The sequence below is a fragment of the Apodemus sylvaticus genome, chromosome 10, assembly GCF_947179515.1.
Source record: "Apodemus sylvaticus chromosome 10, mApoSyl1.1, whole genome shotgun sequence".
In the NCBI taxonomy this organism is placed as follows: domain Eukaryota; kingdom Metazoa; phylum Chordata; class Mammalia; order Rodentia; family Muridae; genus Apodemus; species Apodemus sylvaticus.
Genome location: NC_067481.1, coordinates 96956793 through 96978172, shown reverse-complemented (window position 1 = coordinate 96978172; position 21380 = coordinate 96956793). Strand labels below are relative to the sequence as shown.

The following is a 21380-nucleotide window of genomic DNA, read 5'->3' as shown; positions in this document are numbered from 1 at the left end:
GAATTCCACGGTCCTGGAAAGCCCTGTAGATGATGCATCCCCTGCCCTGCCCTCCTGAAACTGCTCCACGGTCCAGGGCTACAGAGCTTATTATATTGGTTGTGCATATGTGAACCCTCGACGCATTCTCTCCACTGTATTGTTGGGTTGGATAATGCTCTCTCTCCTGCTTGCAAATGAGGAGGCTGACGGAGCAGAACCTTACTCCACTGTGAGCTCAACTGCTGTGTGTTCATGATGCCGCAGGCAAAGAAAGAGGCCCGGTGCAGCCCTAGCCTTCAGGCAGGCAGGAGAAAGGTGAGGTGTTGGTTAAGATCCTGCCTGGGAACCTGTGGCTAGGAGAGTGCTTAGGTTGGGCTAGGCTACAACGGTTCTGGGCAAGGCTGGGCCTTCATTGGGGCTGAGGATGGGAGTTAAGTTCCCTCTCAGTGGATATAGACAGTTACATCCAAGAGGATGATGAGGAAGTCAAGCTCCCTTCCAGGCTGTCCTCGAAGGAGAGCTGTCATCCTGCATTGTTGTGGAGAGAAGCCAGAGGCTGCCAGGGAAGAAGGTGTAGTTGGGGGGGGGGGGGGGGGAGGAGGGGTACGGGTTCCCTGACACCGAATTCATTATTGGGAGATTCCTCTTCGCAATCTCTCAACACCTCCCACAGGAATCACGGGCCAGAAATGTCTGACAGCCTCTGGAGGGCCGGCACCGGTGGCACTTGTGCCCGGCTTCCCGCCCGCCCACTGCCTCCGAGTCCCTCCCCCTCAGGTCCCGCAGCCTGGAGAAACCTCTCCTAGGTTTAGCCTTGCGTCGCGACCGCCGTGTCGGTGCTCGGTGGCCAGCCCTCCCCACCCCCCTGCGCACCGTCCTCTGTCCCCGGCGGTCGCCCTCGGTTCCCCGCGGTTCGCAGAGGCCTAGCCTGACCCACGCACCCAAACGTGGGGAGGGGGCGTCGGGCGTGGGGGGGGGAGGGCCGATGCGGGGGCGGAGCCTCGGAGCCGGGCGCGCGGCCGGCGCGGGCTGACGGAGGTCAGCGGCCGCGGGAGCGGACCCAGGCGTCCGGGAGGCGGCTCAGACGCGGCGCGCCACCGGGTGCCCGCCGCCGCCGCCGGCTCCCGCCCCTGGGCCGCCCCCCGCCCGTGACGCGCTATCCGTCCCTTCGCGTCGGAGCCCCAGCCCCAGTTCGAGCCCGAAACCCCAGCCCGAGTCCGAGCCCGAGCCCGAACCCGAACCCACGGAGGGCGCTGGGCGGCGGGCGGCGCAGGGAGCGCGGGCTGGAAAGGATGCGATCGCAGACGCGGAGCCGCCGCTGCGTCTGAGCCGCGGAGAGCACCGAGCGCCGAGTCGCTGCGGGCCCGGCGGCGCCATGGGGAAGGAGCAGGAGCTGGTGCAGGCAGTGAAGGCGGAGGACGTGGGGACCGCGCAGAGGCTGCTGCAGAGGCCGCGGCCGGGGAAGGCCAGTGAGTGCGGGGGGCGCGCGGGCCGCGGGCGGGGCCCACACCGCCCGGGTGCAGGGCGAGGAAGGGATGCTGTGGGTCTCCCGGGGTGGGGCGGGGCCAGGAGCGCTCAGACCCTTAGTCCGCGCCCCCCCTCTCGCCCCAGCTCTGGAGGAGGGGCGGCAACGAGCGCCGAACTGTCCGCCCAGCCCCCTGCGGGCACCTGCGGCACCCACTGTCCCTGAGGCCGCTGGCGATCACATCCTCCCTCGGATCCCCTCCCTTTCCAGGCTGCAGGCTGATTTCGACTTGTGCTTTTTAAGGGCGAGGCGGATCCCCCCACCCCCCAAGAGACACTGTAGAGAGAGGGAGGGGCCCTTGCAGTGAGGGGCGACCAGAGGCTAGCAATCTCTGTCAGACCTCTTCCCCACCCTATGTTTAATAACACGCTTTGCAGGGAAGGGGGGGGGGCAGGACCACGCTGGGGGTGTGGCTGCCCAGGCATGGCCAGTGGGGGCCATTTACTGACCGGGAGTGAAACACAGGCGCCCAAGGTCGCCCAGCCCTGGGGGCAGGCTGGGCTTCTGGCGGGGACAGCCTGGGGGATAAGGACTGGAGGCTCTTGCAGGCTTCTACAGACCTTGGTCGTTCCTGGCTTTTCTGCTGGAAAGGGGTGCCGAGGATCTGTAAAGGTGTTCCCACACCATCCCTAGCTTGTGCCCTGGGGGTCCCGGGAAGGCCTAGGAGCTTGGAGCTTTGATTCTAGCTCTCAACCCTGCTGATCCTAGAGCCTCCCTGGGGGCCTCTGGAGATGGATGGATGGGCATAGGACTAGCCAAGTGTGCAGCTGCGCACGTATGACCGTGTCAGTGTGTCAGGGCACCTGTGCGGGCGCTGCAGGTCAACACATGGGATCTGGGTGCCTTTACTCCCAACCCACCATTATAAGCTGCATGTAGGCTGGGGGAGGGGCCCCATTTCTCCAGGGGGCTGCTGAGACTTGGGACTGTCTGGAGTGGCTCCTGTCCACTTTGCTGTTGGAGGAAGGACACTGGTGCCTCCAGGGCACACAGGCTGCCTGGGAGGCTCCACTTACTGGAGCTGGCGTCGTTAGGGCCTCAGGGCTGAGTGGAAGAGCTTCTTAGGGAGAGAGGCAGACAGACGGAAGAGAGGAAGCCACAGCTTTCTAACTAGCAGCCTGTGTCCTTGGTCACTGGCTCTCGAGGCCTTAATGGACTGATCTGTAGGATGGAGCATCTGTAGTCCCTGCCACCCCACTGCATCGGGAAAGCAGTTAAGAAGGGACTGAGAAGACACTTACCTCCAGTTCAGTAAGTGCTAATGGAGCTGGCTTTTTTTCTGCTGACAGCCAATGGGAACCACAAATGTGGGGACTCTCTTCCCCTCCATTTGGCCATGTGGTTAGGTGAGAGAGGGCTGCCATCTCTGCCTGGGTCCCTCCCTCTGCCTCTGCCTGATGTCGTGCCCCTTATGTCTGTACTCTCTGAGTCAGAGGGGCGGTGTAATAAATCAGACAGAGAAATCCCTCCATGAATTAGCTCGTTGTCATGGCAACACTGGCCTGCTTTGGAGTAAGATGTATTTTGATTTAGCAAAGTACAGCTGGAGTTATGGCCATAGGGTGGGGGGTGTCCATAAGTATCCTCGAGAGTGTGTCCTCCCTCCCCAACGCACACCAGCCAGGCTTAATGTAAATACTTTTTAATCCTAGCAGTTGGGAGGCAGAGACAGGCGGATCCCTGTGAGTTCAAAGCCAGCTTGGTCAATGCATAGGGAGTTCTTGAGACCCTGTTTCGAAAACAAAAAACAAAAACAAAGCAAAAAAGAGAATGTGTTCTCCAGTCCAGACTAGAGATTTCTCCACAGCCTTGTTCTTGAGCCCTTCTGGATCCCCAGTTCTTCCCTCCCTACCCCATGACTCTGTTAGCCCTCACCTCGCCTCCAAGGGAGCCTGTGCGTGCAGCACGCATGCTCATTTAGTGGTTGTCCTGGAGGGGAAAAGAGACAACTTTGGAAGGAAGATGTGGGTAAGAGGTCCTTGTCTAGCTTTGTGGCCTAGTCTCCACAAAACTGTGGAGACTGTGCCTCTCCAAGGCAGGCTGATGACACCCTCTAGAAATTCCCAGAGGAATCACACACACACACACACACACACCACACACTCACACGCACGTATGCACACGCACATACTTCTTGGCCCATTAAGAATTCCCTTCCAAGCCAGACAATGGTGGTACATGCCTTTAATCCCTGCACTCAGGAGACAGAGGCAGGGCGATTTCTGAGTTCGAGGCCAACCTGGTCTACAGAGTGAGTTCCAGGACAGCCAGGGCTATGCAGAGAAACCATGTCTTGAAAAAAACAAATCCAAAAAAAAAAAAAAAAACCAAACCAAAACAAACAAACAAACAAAAAGAATTCCCTTCCAGCAGGCTATGTGACACACACCTCTAATCCTAGCACTTTGGAGGCAGAGTCAGGAGGATCTCTGGATCTCTGTGAGTTCTAAGTTACCCTTGTCTACATATTGAGTTCCAGGCTAGCCAGAGAAGCATAGTGAGATCTGTTTGTTTGTTTGTTTGTTTGTTTTTAAATCCCCTTCCAACTCGGAGTTTGGATCTGACCTCAGACTGGAATCTGGAGGGCAGCTTGAGATCTGAGGTCACAAGAAACAGGGGCACGGTTTGTAGGCTAATGGTGTATTGTGTGGTGCTGGGGATGAAGCCCAGGGCTTCAGGAATGCTGGGTAAGCTCTCTGCCGTGAAGCTGCATACCTGCCTGTGTCCTGTATTGATGCAGAAACCTACTAACAAGTGAAAGAGGCTCCTGAAGCCCTTGGCCTGGCCACCACTTGCCCCTCCTCTGTTCCCAGGCCTCCTCAGCTGTCTTGGCTTCCATTTCATTCTCAGAGCCTGTCCTGTTGTGGGATGGCCACTCTAGCCCTACACCATCTTCAGCATCTCCTGCAGGTGCCCTTCAAACTTTTCACACTATCCCCTCCCTGTGGGACTATACATGTGTGTCCTTGGAAAGGTGACCCTCCCCAAGTGGGGGACCTTTCCCTCCTTTTATAAAATTAATTCACTTTCTTTTGAAACAGTTTCACAGTGTAATCCCAGCTGGCTAGCTGGGGCTATGTAGATCAGGCTAGCCTTGGACTCACAAGAGAGCCATCTACTTCTGCTTCCAAAGTGCTGGGATCGAAGGCATACAACACCACACTCTGCTGGCAGACCTATCCTCCCCTCCCTCTCCCCTCCCCCACCCTCCCACCTCCCTGTCACTGAGTCTTGACCTCCATACCCTTCCAAAACATTGGCTTCTGGTGTCTGGCCTCTGAGCAGCTTGCCTGGGCTTCCCACTCTGCAAACCTGACTCTAGCTGCCCGGAAGCCCTGTGGTAGAGGGAGGACAGGAAGCTTTGGAGACCCTGTGACCTGGCTGCACTATGGTGGTGAAGAATGGGGGGAGGTGTCTTGAGCAGGCCCTGGTGCTGTGGAACAGCAACATCAGTTCACAGCAGGGGACAGTAGCAGGCCCAGCCACATATAGTTTTCAGGTCCTGCACGAGATGCAAATGCAGGCCCTTATTTGAAGTCAAAGTTCTCAAGAAGAGTACCTGTGTGAGGAACTGCACAGGTCACCTACCCTCGACGCTGGCCCCAAAGATGGACAGACAGCATGTAGGATGGAGAGGGCAATGTTTTAAACCACCAAAGCCAAGAAGATGTTTGATGTGCTACACCAGCAGTGATGGACAGGGCTAGGCAGAAAACTAGAACTAATCCAGGGAGGGATGGACGACATTTTGGGTGAGAGACCTTGGAGAAAAAGCTACATCCAGACAGACCTGAGGTATGTAAAGGAGGTGTCATGCAAAGACCCTCTGACCATGGTGTTTTACAGAACATCTAGGAGACCACCCAGCTGGAGCAAGGATAACGGAAATAGAGGAGGGGGAAGAGGCCCAAGCTAAAGCAAGGGCCAGTCTCAGGAGACATAGCAGCCTCGGCCGCCATCCCAGTGAAGTGGCCAAAGTGGGAGCCAACACTTTTGTTTGTGGAGGTTTGTCTTGAGACAGGGTCTCACCGCCTCACTGGACCAGGCTGGACTCATGTCTGCCTGCCTCTGCTCCCAAGTACTGGGATTAAAGGCGTACACCACCATAGCTGGCGGCTTTTTTTTTTCATGTTTGTATGTATGTGTGTTGTATTTATGTGTGTGTGCAAGTGTCGTGGTGCATGCAGCAGGGGACAGTGAGCATGGCTTAGTTTCTACTCTCTGCCTTCAGCCTTGTGGGCAGCCACCTTTGCCTGGTGAGCTGGCTCATTGCTGCATACCCCTCCCCCACCCCATGGCTTGCTTGCTTTATTTATTTATTTATTTATTTATTTATTTATTTATTTATTTATTTATATTTTTCGAGACAGGGTTTCTCTGTATTGCCCTGGCTGTCCTGGAACTCACTCTGTAGACCAGGCTGGCCTCGAACTCAGAAATCCGCCTGCCTCTACCTCCCAAGTGCTGGGATTAAAGGTGTGCACCACCACTGCCCGGCATATTCATTTATTTTTTGAGACTGGCTCTAACCTGCAGCTCAAGTTGAGCTGGAGCTTGGAGCCCTTCTGCCTTCTCCTCCAGAGGGTTCTGATGACAGGCATAGTTCCCACATCTGGCTGTAGCTTGTGGGGTTCAGAAGTTTTGTTTTGCCTGCTTTCTTTCCTTCCTTCCACCCATCCTTCCTGCCTTTCTTTTCTTCTCTCTTTCCTTCCTTGCTGGTATAGAGGCTTAGGTAGCCCAGGCTGGCCTCAGACTTTCTATGTCGTCAAGTTTGGCCTTCAATTCCAGATCGTCCTCCCTTTGTCTCGTGACTGCTGAGGTCACAAATGCATGCCACTATGTCTGGCTGTGACATGCATTTTAACAGTGCTCCAAGTTGTGTGTACAGAGGACAAACCGAGGGGTAGGAGGATTCAGTAGTGACACCAATGGTGAAGCAATGGCAGGGGTCTTCCTTGAAGTGCTACTCCGGTCCATGGTGATAACCATGACCAGGTAAAAAGCATAGGACTGGGGTGTGTTTCGAGTGTATCTAACCTGAGACCATGTCTTGAGTCCATGAGAAGGACTCCCAAGACTGCCTCGTTGTTTTGAGACAAGGTTTCTCTGTGTAGCCCCAGCTGTCCTAGAACTCACTCTGTAGACCAGGCTGTCCTCAAACTCACATACATCTGCCTGTTTCTATCTTCCAAGTTTTGGGATTAAGGGCGTGCACCACCACCACCTGGCTTGACATGTATGTGTGTGTGTGTGTGTGTATGTATGTATGTATGTATGTATGCATGCATTTTAAGACAGGGTCTTGCTGTCTGACTCTGGTTATACTGAAACTCACTACGTAGACTGGCTGTCCTCAAACTCACAGGGGTCAGCCTCCCTCTGACTCCCAGGCTCTGGGATTGAAGGCGTGTGCCACTACGCCTGGCAGTCAGGGTTGACTCTTAATGCCTGGTCTGGTTGACCATGAGGAAAGTGGTCTGCAGTTGATGAACTGGACCCAATAGTTATCTGGGAGACACAGGAGGGACCAGAAGGTGGCGCTACGTTCATTCTATTCAGGAGAGACACTAAGATGTGGGGTCTGCCCAGCTGGTGAGAACAAGGCCTAGTGCTCAAGTAATGCCCTGAAGCTCATCTGCTGGGGCTGGGGGGGGGGGAGGGGGGATGCCGCCTTTCTAGCTCTTGGAAGAGCCTGGTGGCCAAGGCCACAGGGCTAGGAAGTGTCAGAAGAAAGATTCAAATTAAGGTGCAGCTGGCTTCTTGGGCTTCGGGGATTGTCAAGAGATGTACATGCTGTGCCCAGAGGCTGGGGCTGAGCCGATCCAAGCTCAGCCCTACAGCCAGCCCACTGTGACTCTACTCTCTTGGCTCCCCTGCCTTTGGGTCCCCACCCCCACCCCAGTCCTGAGCCTGGACAAAGGGGCTTCTGTCCTTCCAGTCCCCCCCCCCCCAGAGTGACTGACCCACAAATGGGTTATATAACCATGGCCCAGACAGGCAGGGGGTTGGCAAGAGTCCGGTGGACAAGGGCCCACTCGGATGGCTTTGGTGGGCTCCTCTTCTGAAAGCTCTAAAGAAGGCCAGGGTGAGGGAGGCCCCAAGATGAGAGAGAGCCCAGAAGAGGAGTGTGGGCCCGGGGCTTCAGTTGCTCTGAGTATGGAGTCTGAACATGGCTTTTGTGGGCAAGGTGGCCGTTGGCATCGGTTACCTGGAGCCCCTTGCCCACACGACAGCCTTTCCTTTACCCTGCAGGATTGTAGGGCTTATCTGCCTGGCAGCCAGAGCTGGCAGCAGAGGGCTTGGAGATGTAGTCTTTCCCCCCAGAAATACCCCATTTCCGGGTGTTCCAGCCTCTTCAGCCACCCCCGGCCCCATCTGGGTCCTTCTGAGAGACAGATGGGGCTGGCTCTCTCCCTCCCACCAACGGCAGGTGCTGAGCCAGCGTCCTGAGGGAGGGGTGCATGTGCACATGTGTGTGCCCATGTGGTGCATGGACTGATCTCCCATTCCCAGATGAGGACAGCCCGACATTCACGTATGAGTGCAATGGGAAAGCAAGGCCCGGGTTGCTGGCCCAGAGCTGAGTCCCTACAGAGCTGGATGTGTGACTGTGGATTTAAGATTTGCTAGAACAGCCAGGCAGATCACCACTACCGTCTCCTATTCTCAGGAGGGTCTGGACCATCTTTCCTTACTGGGTCTCCCTCTCTCCACAGAGCTCCTGGGCTCTACCAAGAAGATCAATGTTAACTTCCAGGACCCAGATGGGTGAGTTGTCAGCTTGGGGAGGAGTAGAATGCATGGGGTAGGTGGGCCCCAGGGAAGGCTGGGCGCTGGCTTCTTTCCTAGACCTGTCCTTCACCTGCTCAGCTTCTCAGCCCTGCACCATGCCGCCCTGAATGGCAACACAGAATTGATCTCTCTGCTGCTGGAGGCTCAGGCTGCTGTAGACATCAAGGATAACAAAGGTAAAGCCTGGCCTGGGGGGCTCGAAGCCCAGGGCAGGGGACACGCTGAGGGTAACATCCGGGCAGCCTTGATGGCCTCACCACCGTGAGACCTGGCCTGTGAGTCTCAGCCCAAGGTGTCTGCCTGGGTTAGGACAGAACCTTCCAGCTAGTGATATGTCCTTAGCGAGGGAGGGTTGGATTTAGGGTCAGGACTTAGTTTCCGACACACCACACCTGTCCCCAGGCATGCGGCCATTGCACTACGCGGCCTGGCAGGGCCGGAAGGAGCCCATGAAACTGGTGCTGAAGGCAGGCTCAGCAGTAAATGTCCCATCCGACGAAGGCCACATACCCCTGCATTTGGCTGCCCAGCATGGTCACTACGATGTGGTGAGGCCTCGTGGGGAGTCTGGGTGGGAAGTCAGGCAGAGGGGTGGATGGTCCCAGGGATAATCAGGTCCTTGTCCCGCAGTCAGAGATGCTACTGCAGCATCAGTCCAACCCCTGCATGGTAGACAACTCCGGAAAGACACCTCTGGACCTGGCCTGTGAGTTTGGTCGTGTAGGGGTAAGTTTCTCACAGAGATGGGAGGGGGGCTCCTCCTGCCTGTCCTTCTCACCTGGGGTGGGGTCCAAGCCAGGACCACCCTACCCTGATCTTCTTTCCAGGTGGTCCAGCTGCTGCTAAGTAGCAACATGTGTGCGGCCTTGCTGGAGCCCAGACCAGGGGACACCACTGACCCCAACGGCACCAGCCCCCTGCACCTGGCAGCCAAGAATGGCCACATCGACATCATCAGGTATAGCCAGGGGCAGGAATGGGACCATAGGCCTCCAGGGCATGGTGGTATCCAGGGGCACAAGGCTCCTGTTCCTAGGTGGGGAATAAGAAAGGAGCCTCCAGGGTGGTGGCACAGGTCTGTCATGCTCTTGAGAGGCTAAGGCAGGAGGATAGAATGTTCAAAGCCAACCTAGGCAGCTTAGCAAACATCCTACCTAAAAATGGAAAGTAAAGGCCTTGAGTTAGGTGTGATTGTGTGTATCTGTAATCCCAGTACTCAGGAGGTGGGGCAGAGCCTGTAAGATCAAGAGTCCAGGGTCTTCTGCTACATAATGAAGTTGATGCTGCTTGGGCTATGTGAGACCCCGTCTCCTTGCCTTAAAAGGGGGGAAGGGCTGGTGAGATGGCTCAGTTAGTAAAGTGCATGCCATGCAGTCATGAAGACTTATGTTTTGATCCCTAGTATCCAGGTAACGGCCAGACACGGCAGCCTGAGCCTACAGTCTCATTGCTGGGGAGGAAGAGACAAGAGCATCCCTGAGGCTTTGCCGTCAGCCAGTGTAGCTGAACCAGAGCGCTCAGGTCCCCATGATAGATCCTGTCTCAGACATTAAGGTGGAAGGAAGAGAGGTGGTTCAGCAGTTAAGAGCACTCTTTGCTCTTCTAGAGGACCCAATGCTGGGCAGCTCAGAGCCTCCTGTAACTCTAGCTTCAACGGATCCACAGCCTCTTCTGGCCTCCACAGGCACTCCACACACTCACATGCACACACTCACATGTGCACACATGCACACACTCACATGCACATACATGAACATACATGTACCACATGCACACACTCACATGCATGCACATGCACACACTCATACACCACATGCACACACATGCACACACCCAAATGCACATATTCACACTCACACACATGTATACACTCACATGCACACACACATGTACATACTCACATGCAAACACATGTTCCACATGCACACACTCATGCACCACATACACACATTCACATATACCACATGCACACACTCACATGCACACACATGTACACACTCACACGCACACACATGCGCATACTCACATGCAAACACATGTACCACATGCACACACTCATATGCACATACCCATTTGCAGACACATGCACACACATACACATAAAGAGCAAAAAAAATGTTTAAAAACTTGAAAAGTGATTGATGAAGACATCCAGTGTTGACCTCTGGCCTCTACACACATGTACACTCACACACTGGTGCATTACAAATGGTGATGTGTGGCCACAAAATTGGCTGGGATATAGTTCTGGTAGAGTGCTTGTCTAGCACACATGAGGCCCTAGGTTCAATCTCTAGCTTGTGTGGCACGCACGCACACACACACACACACACACACACACACACACAGAGTTTCCTGTAGGGAGGTGCAGGGTTGTGGTCAGGCCTGAGTGTGCCCAACTGATAAAGGAGAGGCTGGGGAGATGCCTTTTTAAAAAGATTTATTTAGCCAGGCGGTGGTGGCACACGCCTGTAATCCCAGCACTCTGGAAAGCAGAGGTAGGCGGATTTCTGAGTTCGAGGCCAGCCTGGTCTACAGAGTGAGTTCCAGGACAGCCAGGGCTACACAGAGAAATCCTGTCTTGAAAAAAACCAAAAAAAAAAAAGATTTATTTATTTAATGTATATATGAGTACACTGTCACTATCTTCAGACACACCAGAAGAGGGCATCAGACCATATTATAGATGGTTGTGAGCCACTATGTGGTTGCTGGGAATTGAACTCGGGACCTCTGGAAGAGCAGTCAGTGCTCTTAGCTGCTGAGCCATCTCTCCAGCCCAGGAAAGGCTTTTTTTTTAAATTAAGTTTTTCGAGACAGGGTTTCTCTGTGTATCCCTGGCTGTCCTGGAACTCACTCTATAGACCAGGGTGGCCTCGAACTCAGAAATCCGCCTGCCTCTGCCTCCCAAGTGCTGGGATTACAGGTGTGTGCCACCACGCCCGGCCCAGGAGAGGCTTTTGTATCTTCTCAGTCCTGGCTTTGACTTGATCTTGCCACCTGTTGAGATTTTGTAGAAGCATCTTCCCTGAGCCTCAGTTTCCTCATCTGTAAAGAGAGCCCACAACATTGAATACCCTAGGATTGAACAAAGTAACAGCTGTGAAAGCTCAGTCAAGGACAGGCCTTCTGCAAAGCCTCAGGAGACTCAGACATGGTCTCATCACACAGGGGCACGGTGGCTGGTCATCCATCCCCAGCAGGCGGCTGGACTCAAGGTCTGATTTGAGGATCCCGAGAAGGGCTCCTGCTAAAAGAAAGGCCTTGTCTGCTTTCTCCACCTTTGCAGGCTCCTTCTTCAGGCCGGCATCGACATTAACCGCCAGACCAAGTCTGGCACGGCCCTTCACGAGGCTGCACTCTGTGGGAAGACAGAAGTGGTTCGGCTACTGTTGGATGTGAGTCTGGTGACCCAGGACACAGAGAGAAAGGTTGGGGCCGAGTGAGGGACATGGGGACCCCTGACAAGGCCTGGGCCTTTGGTGTACGCAGAGTGGGATCAATGCCCAGGTGAGGAACACCTACAGCCAGACAGCACTGGACATCGTACACCAGTTTACTACGTCCCAGGCCAGCAAGGAGATCAAGCAACTGCTTCGAGGTGAGCCTGGGTGGGGCCGAGGGCTGGGACAGGGCTGGGAAGGGCAGCTCCCAGGACTGGGTGTCTACTCTCTGTATTTCCAGAGGCCTCAGCAGCTCTCCAGGTCCGGGCGACTAAGGATTACTGTAACAATTATGACCTGACCAGTCTCAATGTGAAGGCTGGGGACATTATCACGGTGAGGACAGCCCCTGGGTGCTGTAGCTGGGATGGAAGGGACTCTGTCATGCCTAGTACACCATCCTGAAGCAGCTTGGGGAGGGCGCAGGCCTCATCCGCCAAGGCGAGGTCTCTTCCTGAGCACACACCCCGTTTGTTTGGTCAGGTACTTGAACAGCATCCAGATGGCCGGTGGAAAGGCTGTATCCATGACAACCGGACAGGCAATGACAGGGTGGGCTACTTCCCGTCCTCCCTCGGGGAGGCTATCGTCAAGCGAGCAGGTAAGTCTACCCCACTCTGGAGAGAAGCAAGCAGGGACCACTCAGCCTGAGACTGGGGACTGGAAAGGAAGAAGTATACTTTAGGATGCTGGGGGCAGAGCCAGGACTGGCATCCAGTAACCCCTCCTGCTGGTACACTCTTAGCAGAGTCCCACATGCCGTCCATAGTCCAGTTCTTAGGTGGCCACTAAGCACATAGGGTCCTAGGCAGACGTGGGTCTTCTGAGGTAGGAAGAGCAGGGAAACCTGATGTTAGTTAATATAAGAAAAGAACCAACCGGTGACATGAGGAAAGTGACGCAAAGCCCGCCTTAGTTAGATCAGAGAAGGCTCTGAAGGGTGTTGGTAGCAGGCAAGTCATGAGCAACAGAATCCTGGCAACACAGACCTCACATTCAAGGGCAGTGGGACAGGACGACAGGACAGGTCTCAGCTTAATGCACAGGTGAGCAGCACGGTGGAGCATGTGGGAGGGGGTCAGGACCAAGTTGGAAAACTCCATACTGTGGTTTAAAGAGGCTGGAGGCAGGGTAGGGATGGGTCTGACTTCCTTAAGAGTGGATGAGGATGGAGATTGGCAGGTGTGGCCAGAGGGCCAGGTAGAAGGTCAGCCGCCTGGGACCACCTGGTTTCTCAGGCCACTGGGTGGCTTCTTACTTGTCCCCTAGCACAGAGAAAGTCAACCATCCAGGGACCCTCAGCCCCTCGGCCTACAGGGCCTTAGAGCTAGTGGTCCTCTACCACAGTGACCTGGTCTCAGACGTTCAGTGTTCTCACATTACTGAAGGCAGAAGGCTGTAGAATGGCCTCTATGCTGCTCCCTCTGGTCTGGCTGTGCCTGGGCTGCCCAGGGTTCAGGAAGGCTGTGTTTGACCTACAGGTTCCCGGACAGGCAGTGAGCCAAGCCCACCCCAGGGAGGTGGCTCATTGGGTCCCTCTGCACCCCCGGAGGAGATCTGGGTGCTGAGGAAACCCTTTGCAGGTAGGCCAGGGCCCTCCAGAGCTCTGGGGCAGTCGTTTGGCTGCTGGGTGTTACTGTGGGGACAGCACACTTCACGGTCCCTGTCCTGGCAGGTGGAGATCGCAGTGGCAGCTTGAGCAGCGTGGCTGGGGGCAGGAGTACTGGAGGCCACGCCCTGCATGCAGGCTCTGAAGGAGTTAAGGTGCGCGAGCAGGGCAGGGTGCCTGGGTGGGGTGGCCAGGCCTAGAGCCGGGCTAGCAAGTGGCCTTTCTGGGTTCCAGCTCCTGGCAACTGTGCTTTCCCAGAAGTCAGTCTCTGAGTCCAGCCCAGGAGATAGCCCGGTCAAGCCTCCAGAGGGCTCTTCAGGTAAGAGCATGGACTCAGCTGTGCTGGCCCAGCAGGTAGGCGGCCACTCCATAGCCCCTGCCCTGCCATTCCCTCTCATCACCAACAGGTGCTGCCAGGTCCCAGCCTCCCGTTGCCCATGCTGGGCAGGTATGTGGGGAGCAGCCACCCAAGAAGCTGGAATCGGCCTCAGCCTCAGCCTCTGAGGGCAAGGTACAGGGCCTGTTCAGTTCCAGGCCTGGATCTGGGAGGGATGGTTTGACAGTCTGACAGGCATACCTGGCCACAGCAGCCGCTGCAGGCCTTGACAGACCAGACTCTGTCTTTCTGTCTGTCTCTGTGTCATATACACACGTGTACAGGTGTTGTCTATCGTGTAGGCTGTGAGCTAGTGTGTGCACACTTGCAGAAGTACGAAGGGTGTTGTGTGGATGTGAAACGGTCGACTATGAGCTAGGCATACATGCGTGTGGCTGCAGAGATGGAAGGGAATGGTGCGAGACATGTCAGTGTTTCTGTGGGTGTGGCAGGTCATGCGTGTCTACGCCTGTGTGGCTGTGATGCATGATCTGATGGCTGAATCCCATACAGCAGAGGAGGCGAGGGACTTCTGACTAGGGCCCAGAGCCCAACTTCCAGGGAGCATCTAGGCCTGAAGTGCTTCCAACAGAGTCCCCTCCTTGGGGTCACATCATCTGCATCTCTGAGATGGTATGGGTGTCACTGGGTGGGGGAGGCCACGGACAGATGCAGCAGGACCTTCCTGGTGGAGCTCACAGAAGAAGTCTGGAGGGCAGCAGATGCTGTATCCAGGACGACAGATCATGGAGTGCTGGTACAGTGGACCACAGCGGCGGACCCAGCACTCTGGCCATGAACCAAGCAGAGAAGGAGGCACAGTGGAGGTTGGGGCGGAGCCCAGCAGTGGACAGGCTGCAGTTGGTGCCTTGTGTCTTGCAGAGTGCTGAGGCAGTCAGTCAGTGGCTTGCCACATTCCAGCTACAGCTCTATGCCCCCAACTTCACCAGCGCTGGCTATGACCTGCCCACCATCAGTCGCATGACCCCTGAGGTGAGCTGCCGTGGGCTTGTAGCCAGCTGCTTCCCCTCCTGCTGTGAGGCAGATCCTCCTACCTGTTAGTTAACGGGCCTCCTCTTTGCCTAGGATCTCACAGCCATTGGTGTGACCAAGCCAGGCCACCGTAAGAAGATTACGGCAGAGATCAGCGGCCTGAACATCCCTGACTGGCTGCCTGAACACAAACCCGTAAGGCTCCTTGCGCCCTGGTGGCCGAGCCAGGACCAGCAGGCAGATGGACAGACAGACAGGCTGCCTTCCTGGCTACACCCCTCATCCCTCATCTGCCTTCTGGGGTCCTAGGAAGTGGAGTTACAGATGGAGCCAGGCCCGGTGGCACAGGCCTATAACCAGCACTCAGGGAGGCTGAGGCAGGAGGATCATGAGCTCAGAGCTTGCCTGGGCTACAGGGAGCAATTTGGACGGCCTATTTGTCCATTATGGAGGTAAACTCTCCAGGCAGGCTCATGGCTAAGACTCAAGGAGTTGTGTGGCTAAGACTCAAGCCAGGTTTGCCTTCTCTTTTCCCAGCCGGCACCCCTATAGCAATGTCTTTTACACATATATGAACTGCAGATGGGCTGGTGTCAAACATGCTTGCCACATGCATGCCCACAAGTCCCATTGCACATGCTGGCTTGTGCTAATGGCTGACGAGAGCGGCCTTTGCTCTTTCTTTTGAAGAGATGCCTATATGTGGGGATAGCTTCTGAGCTGATGCTGGCCCTCTGAGTTGCACACTCGCTCTGATCTCCTATCCACCCACGGGAGAGGGGTCGCTGGCTGCCCATCGCCTGCCCTCCCCAGGGACTTGGATCTCTTGGTTAACAGGGCTGTACCTATCTGCCCCACCTTGCCACTCAGTAGTCAGCAGCTCAGGGATCTCCCCAGGAGCACATCCAGGTCTCGTGGACCTCGCCTCACTCTGTCACCTGCATGACTGAAGGTGCTGAGTGTGGGTGTAAGAGTGGCCTCAGCTGGGAGCTTGGGACGATTGGGCAGTTCTTGGTGGACACTGGATATTTGCACATTCCTGGTATGGCTGTGTGGTGGATGTGTAACAGGAGCGTGGCCATGCATATGCTGTGGGTGGGGAGACGTCGCGAGGGTGATGGCGAAAGGGTGCCTGTGCTTTGTATAGCTGGAAGCAGCATGCAGGGCGTGCCGTGTGCCGCGTGCTGTGTGCCGTGTGCATGGATCTTCTGTGGCATTGTGCATCTGTGTCTGGCGTATGGGTGTGTCTCCTCAGGACACTGCCTGTGGCCACCTGATCAAGCAAAGAAGCACTTTTTTATATCTGAAGTTGTGTCCCAATGATAGGTATCCCGAGTGTGTTTGCGCGTGTTGACTTATGTGTACCCTAAGTGTGCGGTTGGCATGTTGTAGAGCTGGTCTGCAGTTCCCACCAAGACTGTGACTAGTCTGTCTGCAATATTGATATTTCAGGCCTGTCTGTTTGTCCTTCTGTCTGTCCGTGCCCCCCACAGGCCTATCTTCTAATAGTTCCAAGTAGGTGGTCATGGTGTGAGCAGCCAGCCTGGGCTGCCCCTCTCTCTCCCACTTTCCACAGGCTAACCTGGCTGTGTGGCTGTCAATGATTGGTCTGGCCCAGTATTACAAGGTACTGGTGGACAACGGCTATGAGAACATTGATTTCATCACTGATATCACTTGGGAGGACCTGCAGGAGATCGGCATCACCAAGCTGGGTAAGGTCCCAGTCCGCGCCCCTTCCTCATCTGCCTGTGCCTACAGGTCCCCCTGACCAGCTTCCCCCTACTCCTGATTCAGGACATCAAAAGAAGCTGATGCTGGCGGTGAGGAAACTGGCAGAGCTGCAAAAGGCAGAATACTCCAAGTATGAGGGGGGACCCCTGCGCCGAAAGGCACCCCAATCACTTGAAATGATGACTATCGAGTCGCCGCCCCCACCTGAGCCTGCTGCAGCAGAGTGTCAGTCTCCTAAGATGACCACCTTCCAGGACAGTGAACTCAGTGACGAGCTGCAGGCTGCCCTGTCTGGCCCAGCAGACGCAGGTGCAGCTGCTGCTGAGAAATCCTCCAACCACCTGCCGCCCACTCCGAGGACAACCTTGCGACAGGAGTCCAGCCTGAGTGGACGTGCTCGGCACATGAGCAGCTCCCAGGAGCTGCTGGGGGACGGGCCTCAAGGGCCTGGCAGTCCTATGTCACGAAGTCAGGAATACCTGCTGGATGAGGGGCCAGCTCCCGGCACCCCTCCAAAGGAGGTGCGCCCAAGCCGCCATGGCCACAGTGTCAAGAGGGCCAGTGTGCCCCCGGTGCCTGGCAAGCCACGACAGGTCCTTCCATCCGGTGCCAGCCACTTCACACCCCCACAGACACCCACCAAAGCTCAGCCAGGCTCCCCTCAGGCCCTTGGGGGACCTCATGGTCCAACCACAGCCAAGGTGAAGCCCACCCCACAGCTGCTACCACCAACAGACCGACCCATGTCACCCCGTTCCCTGCCGCAGTCACCCACACACCGTGGCTTTGCCTATGTGCTGCCCCAGCCAGTTGAGGGTGAGGCAGGGCCACCTGCTGCAGGACCTGCACCCCCACCGGTAGCAGCAGCGGTGCCTACGCTATGCTTGCCCCCGGAAACTGACGTCGAGCCTGGGCGGCCCAAGAAGCGTGCCCACAGTTTGAACCGTTATGCGGCATCGGACAGCGAGCCGGAGCGGGATGAGCTGCTGGTGCCTGCTGCTGCTGCACCCTACGCCACAGTCCAGCGGCGTGTGGGGCGGAGCCATTCGGTGAGGGCTCCTGCTGGCACGGACAAGAATGTCAACCGCAGTCAGTCCTTTGCGGTGCGGCCACGTAAGAAGGGGCCCCCGCCGCCTCCACCCAAACGGTCCAGCTCGGCCATGGCCAGTGCCAACCTAGCCGATGAGCCAGCTCCAGATGTTGAGACAGAGGACGGCCGGCTGGGGGTCCGGGCACAGCGCCGTCGGGCTAGTGATCTCGCTGGCAGTGTGGACACAGGCAGTGCCGGCAGCGTGAAGAGCATCGCAGCTATGTTGGAGCTGTCTTCCATTGGGGGCGGGGGGCGGGCTATCCGCAGGCCCCCCGAAGGCCACCCCACACCTCGTCCTGCCAGTCCGGAACCGGGCCGAGTAGCTACCGTAATGGCCTCTGTGAAGCACAGAGAGGCCATCGGACCTGACGGCGAAGTGGTGAACCGGCGCCGCACACTGAGCGGCCCGGTCACTGGACTTTTGGCCACTGCTCGCAGGGGACCCGGGGAATCGGCAGAGCAGAGCCATCTTGTGGAGGATGGCGCAGCCCGACAACGGCTCCGTGGTCCAGCTAAGGGTGAGGCAAGTGCGGAGGGTCCTCCCCTTGCCCGGGTAGAAGCCAGTGCCACGCTCAAGAGGCGCATCCGGGCCAAGCAGAGCCAACAAGAGAACGTCAAGTTCATCCTGACAGAGTCGGACACAGTCAAGCGCAGGCCGAAGGCTAAGGAGCCTGACACTGGGCCTGAGCCACCCCCACCACTGTCTGTGTATCAGAATGGCACAGCCACCGTTCGCCGACGGCCAGCCTCAGAGCAGGCTGGGCCTCCAGAGCTGCCCCCTCCTCCCCCTCCTGCTGAGCCCCCACCCGATGACCTGATGCAGCTGCCTCCACTGCCCCTGTCCGATGGCAATGCACGGAAGCCTGTGAAACCGCCCGTCTCTCCCAAGCCCATCCTGGCTCAGCCTGTGTCCAAGATCCAGGGCTCACCTACACCTGCCTCCAAGAAGGTGCCACTGCCAGGCCCTGGCAGCCCAGGTAGGTTCAGAGGGCCAGCTAAGACAGAACAAAGGGTCTCGGGACAGGACCCTTGCCTGCTCCCATTTCATAGTCTGGTTTTCCTTTTTGAGTCTGATGGAGCCCAGGTGGTGTGGGATAAGACTCTGTTCTGAGAGTTAAGAGTTCCTTAACTATCTACTGTGGGATAGCTCTGCCACGCCCGTAGTGGGCAAGCCTCTTGTTCAGTGAGGGAGGTGCAGAAAGCCCAGTGGCATGTATGCAGTAAGACCGAGCTGGAGTACCCTGCTACAGGGGAGGGGAGGTTTCCAGACAGGAGAGCATGCACAAGTACTGAGACCGCCTTTGTGGCCGGCTGCATCAGGCAGCATCTGAAGGAGCTTAGGAAGCAGTGACACATTTTGCAGTAGATGCGCATACCCTAGCGGCTACGGGGAGAATAGGGCGGGATAAAGCATCTCTCCTGCTTAGATGGAGGGAACACATTGAGTGGTAGGTGTGTTGTTATTTCCTGGGTACCAACGTCCTCCTCCTCCCTGCAGAGGTAAAGCGAGCTCATGGCACGCCCCCGCCCGTGTCTCCCAAGCCTCCGCCACCACCTACAGCACCTAAGCCAGCCAAGGCTTTGGCGGGACTACAGTCCAGCAGCGCCACCCCGTCCCCTGTGCCCTCGCCGGCGCGTCAGCCCCCAGCAGCCCTCGTCAAGCCAGCTAGCTCGCCGCCTTCGCAGAGCGCCAGCCCCGCCAAGCCCTCTTCCCCAGGGACACCTGCGCTGCACGTACCCGCCAAGCCCCCTCGCGCTGCCGCTTCAGTGGTCTCCGGACCCACAGTAGCTTCAGATTGTGCTTCGCCCGGGGACAGTGCTCGACAGAAGCTGGAAGAGACTAGCGCGTGTTTGGCTGCAGCACTGCAGGCAGTGGAGGAGAAGATCAGGCAGGAAGATGGACAAGGCCCTCGGTAGGTACTTCGATCTGGGCCAGGAGTGAGTACTGGTCCAGCAGAGAGTGAGAGTGTGGTTCTTGCCAGTGGACTGACTGATATGGGTAGGCGGAGCTAGCCAGCGTGGTTTAAGAGTGGGTTGCTGTGGGGCCACCTAATCCTGAGTAAGGGGGCCTGTGCTACCCCACCCCACTGATACATGCCCATCCTTAGCCCCGCCTCCATCGAGGAGAAGAGCACTGGCAGCATCCTGGAAGACATCGGCAGCATGTTCGACGACCTGGCCGACCAGCTGGACGCCATGCTGGAGTGAGGCAGCCGTCCACATGGGCCCACCGTTCTCCCCGCACTTTGACCTTTACCTCAGGACGGGCACCTCCAAGCGGTGGGTGGGGGCCGAGTGGGTGGGGCACGCCCAGCTCTGCACAAGCACAACTCCTACTCCTGGCCCAGGCTGGTCGTCAGCCCCCTGGCATGGGGGTCGGGGGGCGCTCCAAGGGCTCTGGGCAGATGCGCTGCCCGCTGGTGCCCATTCCTGTCTGCTGCTCCCTGTGCAACAACTGCTGGGCCCTACCTACCCTTGCGGGCTTTGCTCTGCTGGGGGAGGGCTGCCCCTCCCTTGCCCTAGGCAGACTGAGCACCAAGGGAAGATGAGGGGTGGCCACTGTGGCCCCCTCTCCAATCTGTGGCAGAGCACAAGCCTATGCCCAGCACAGAACTGCCCATTGGGGAACCTCTGCCAGCTGCTCTGGCACAGCACAAGGGACAGGGGGGCCAAGGTTGGGCTCGCCCCACTGCACCCCAGAATATAAGCTATCAAGAGTATTAATTTATTGGGAATGAGCTGAGGCAGATTTCCCCAGAAAAACAAAAAGATAACTTTAACAAATATATATTTAAAGAGAAGAAATATTATTGAATCTATAGAAACCATTTACCAACAGTAAATTACAGAAGGTTACAAGTCCAGCTTGAGACTAAAGCTGTCTGAGGCTGAGGCCGCCTGTCTGCCCTTCTCTTTCATCTAGAAGTGGCCTCGTCCAAGCCCTTGCTCACGAGCACACACACCTGGGAGGCATAGGCTGGGGGTGGCTCCACCCAGAGCTTTCCCTCTGTTCTTCCAGCTTCTGAGTCTGAAGAACGGGAAGGATGTGCCTTGCTCTTACCGGCTCTCCTCCCAGCCACACAGGGCTCAGGGAGGGCTTCTTCCTTCTGGGTATGGCTATGCCCTTGGGGTGCTGGTGTGAGGGTGCACCCAGTGTAAAGCCTGTGTGAACGTGGGCATGAGTGCAAGGGTGTGCATGCCAGCCTAGGGCAGCTGTGTGTGAGGCTGCGTCTGCCCCTGCCTCCCCAGGCGCCATCCCACCCAGCTTGAATTCATGGATGTTCTGCTCATGGTCTGAGGCTGTGTTGTGTAGTACTTCTTACCTTTTCCTCCCTCCGAAAACTACTGACTGCTCTCCTCCCTCGTGTTTGCTGATCCACAAGTGTTGGGCATAACATTGACATTTCTTTAAAAAAAAAAAAAAATCCAAAAAAAAAAAAAAGAAACCCAAACAAACCCATAATTGTGGTGGAGGCTAACTAAGGTAGTGTGGACACGGGGCCCTTCCAACTGTCACTCCTGGCGCTTCCTTATCTGAACATGCTGACCATTTATCAGCCTCCTCTGTGTGGGCGGCCCAGGCTAGGGCTCTAGGAAGTGGGGAGGGGGGTCTGGACAGGGAGCTGCTGTCAGCTGTCAATAAACAGCAGAAAACAGCTGCTTGGCTCACTCTTTGGGGCATGGGGGGGGGGGGGGTCAGCCTGGAAGCTGGGAGACAGGAACAAGAAACCAACTCCTGCAGGGAAGGAAAGGCCGCCCAGCCTCCTTCCCTCCCATCCGTGCCCGAGCATACCAATGCCCTTGGGGTCATGTCAGTGATGGTCCCAAGAAGCTGT

General features: G+C 56.6%; 1 protein-coding gene across 1 annotated transcript; it reads left to right on the top strand.

The window, feature by feature from the left end:
• The first annotated feature begins 1043 nt into the window (after positions 1 to 1043).
• Positions 1044 to 21175, top strand: Caskin1 (CASK interacting protein 1). The gene is made up of 20 exons (XM_052196960.1): positions 1044 to 1451; positions 8224 to 8275; positions 8378 to 8475; positions 8702 to 8847; positions 8930 to 9025; positions 9127 to 9257; positions 11589 to 11697; positions 11792 to 11900; positions 11984 to 12078; positions 12226 to 12343; positions 13224 to 13325; positions 13418 to 13506; positions 13586 to 13670; positions 13759 to 13862; positions 14610 to 14720; positions 14814 to 14915; positions 16297 to 16435; positions 16518 to 18521; positions 19043 to 19457; positions 19653 to 21175. Exons 1-20 carry the CDS (start codon positions 1358 to 1360, stop codon positions 19750 to 19752), a joined length of 4299 nt encoding a protein of 1432 aa, XP_052052920.1. The 5' UTR covers positions 1044 to 1357; the 3' UTR covers positions 19753 to 21175.
• Positions 21176 to 21380: the final 205 nt, after the last annotated feature.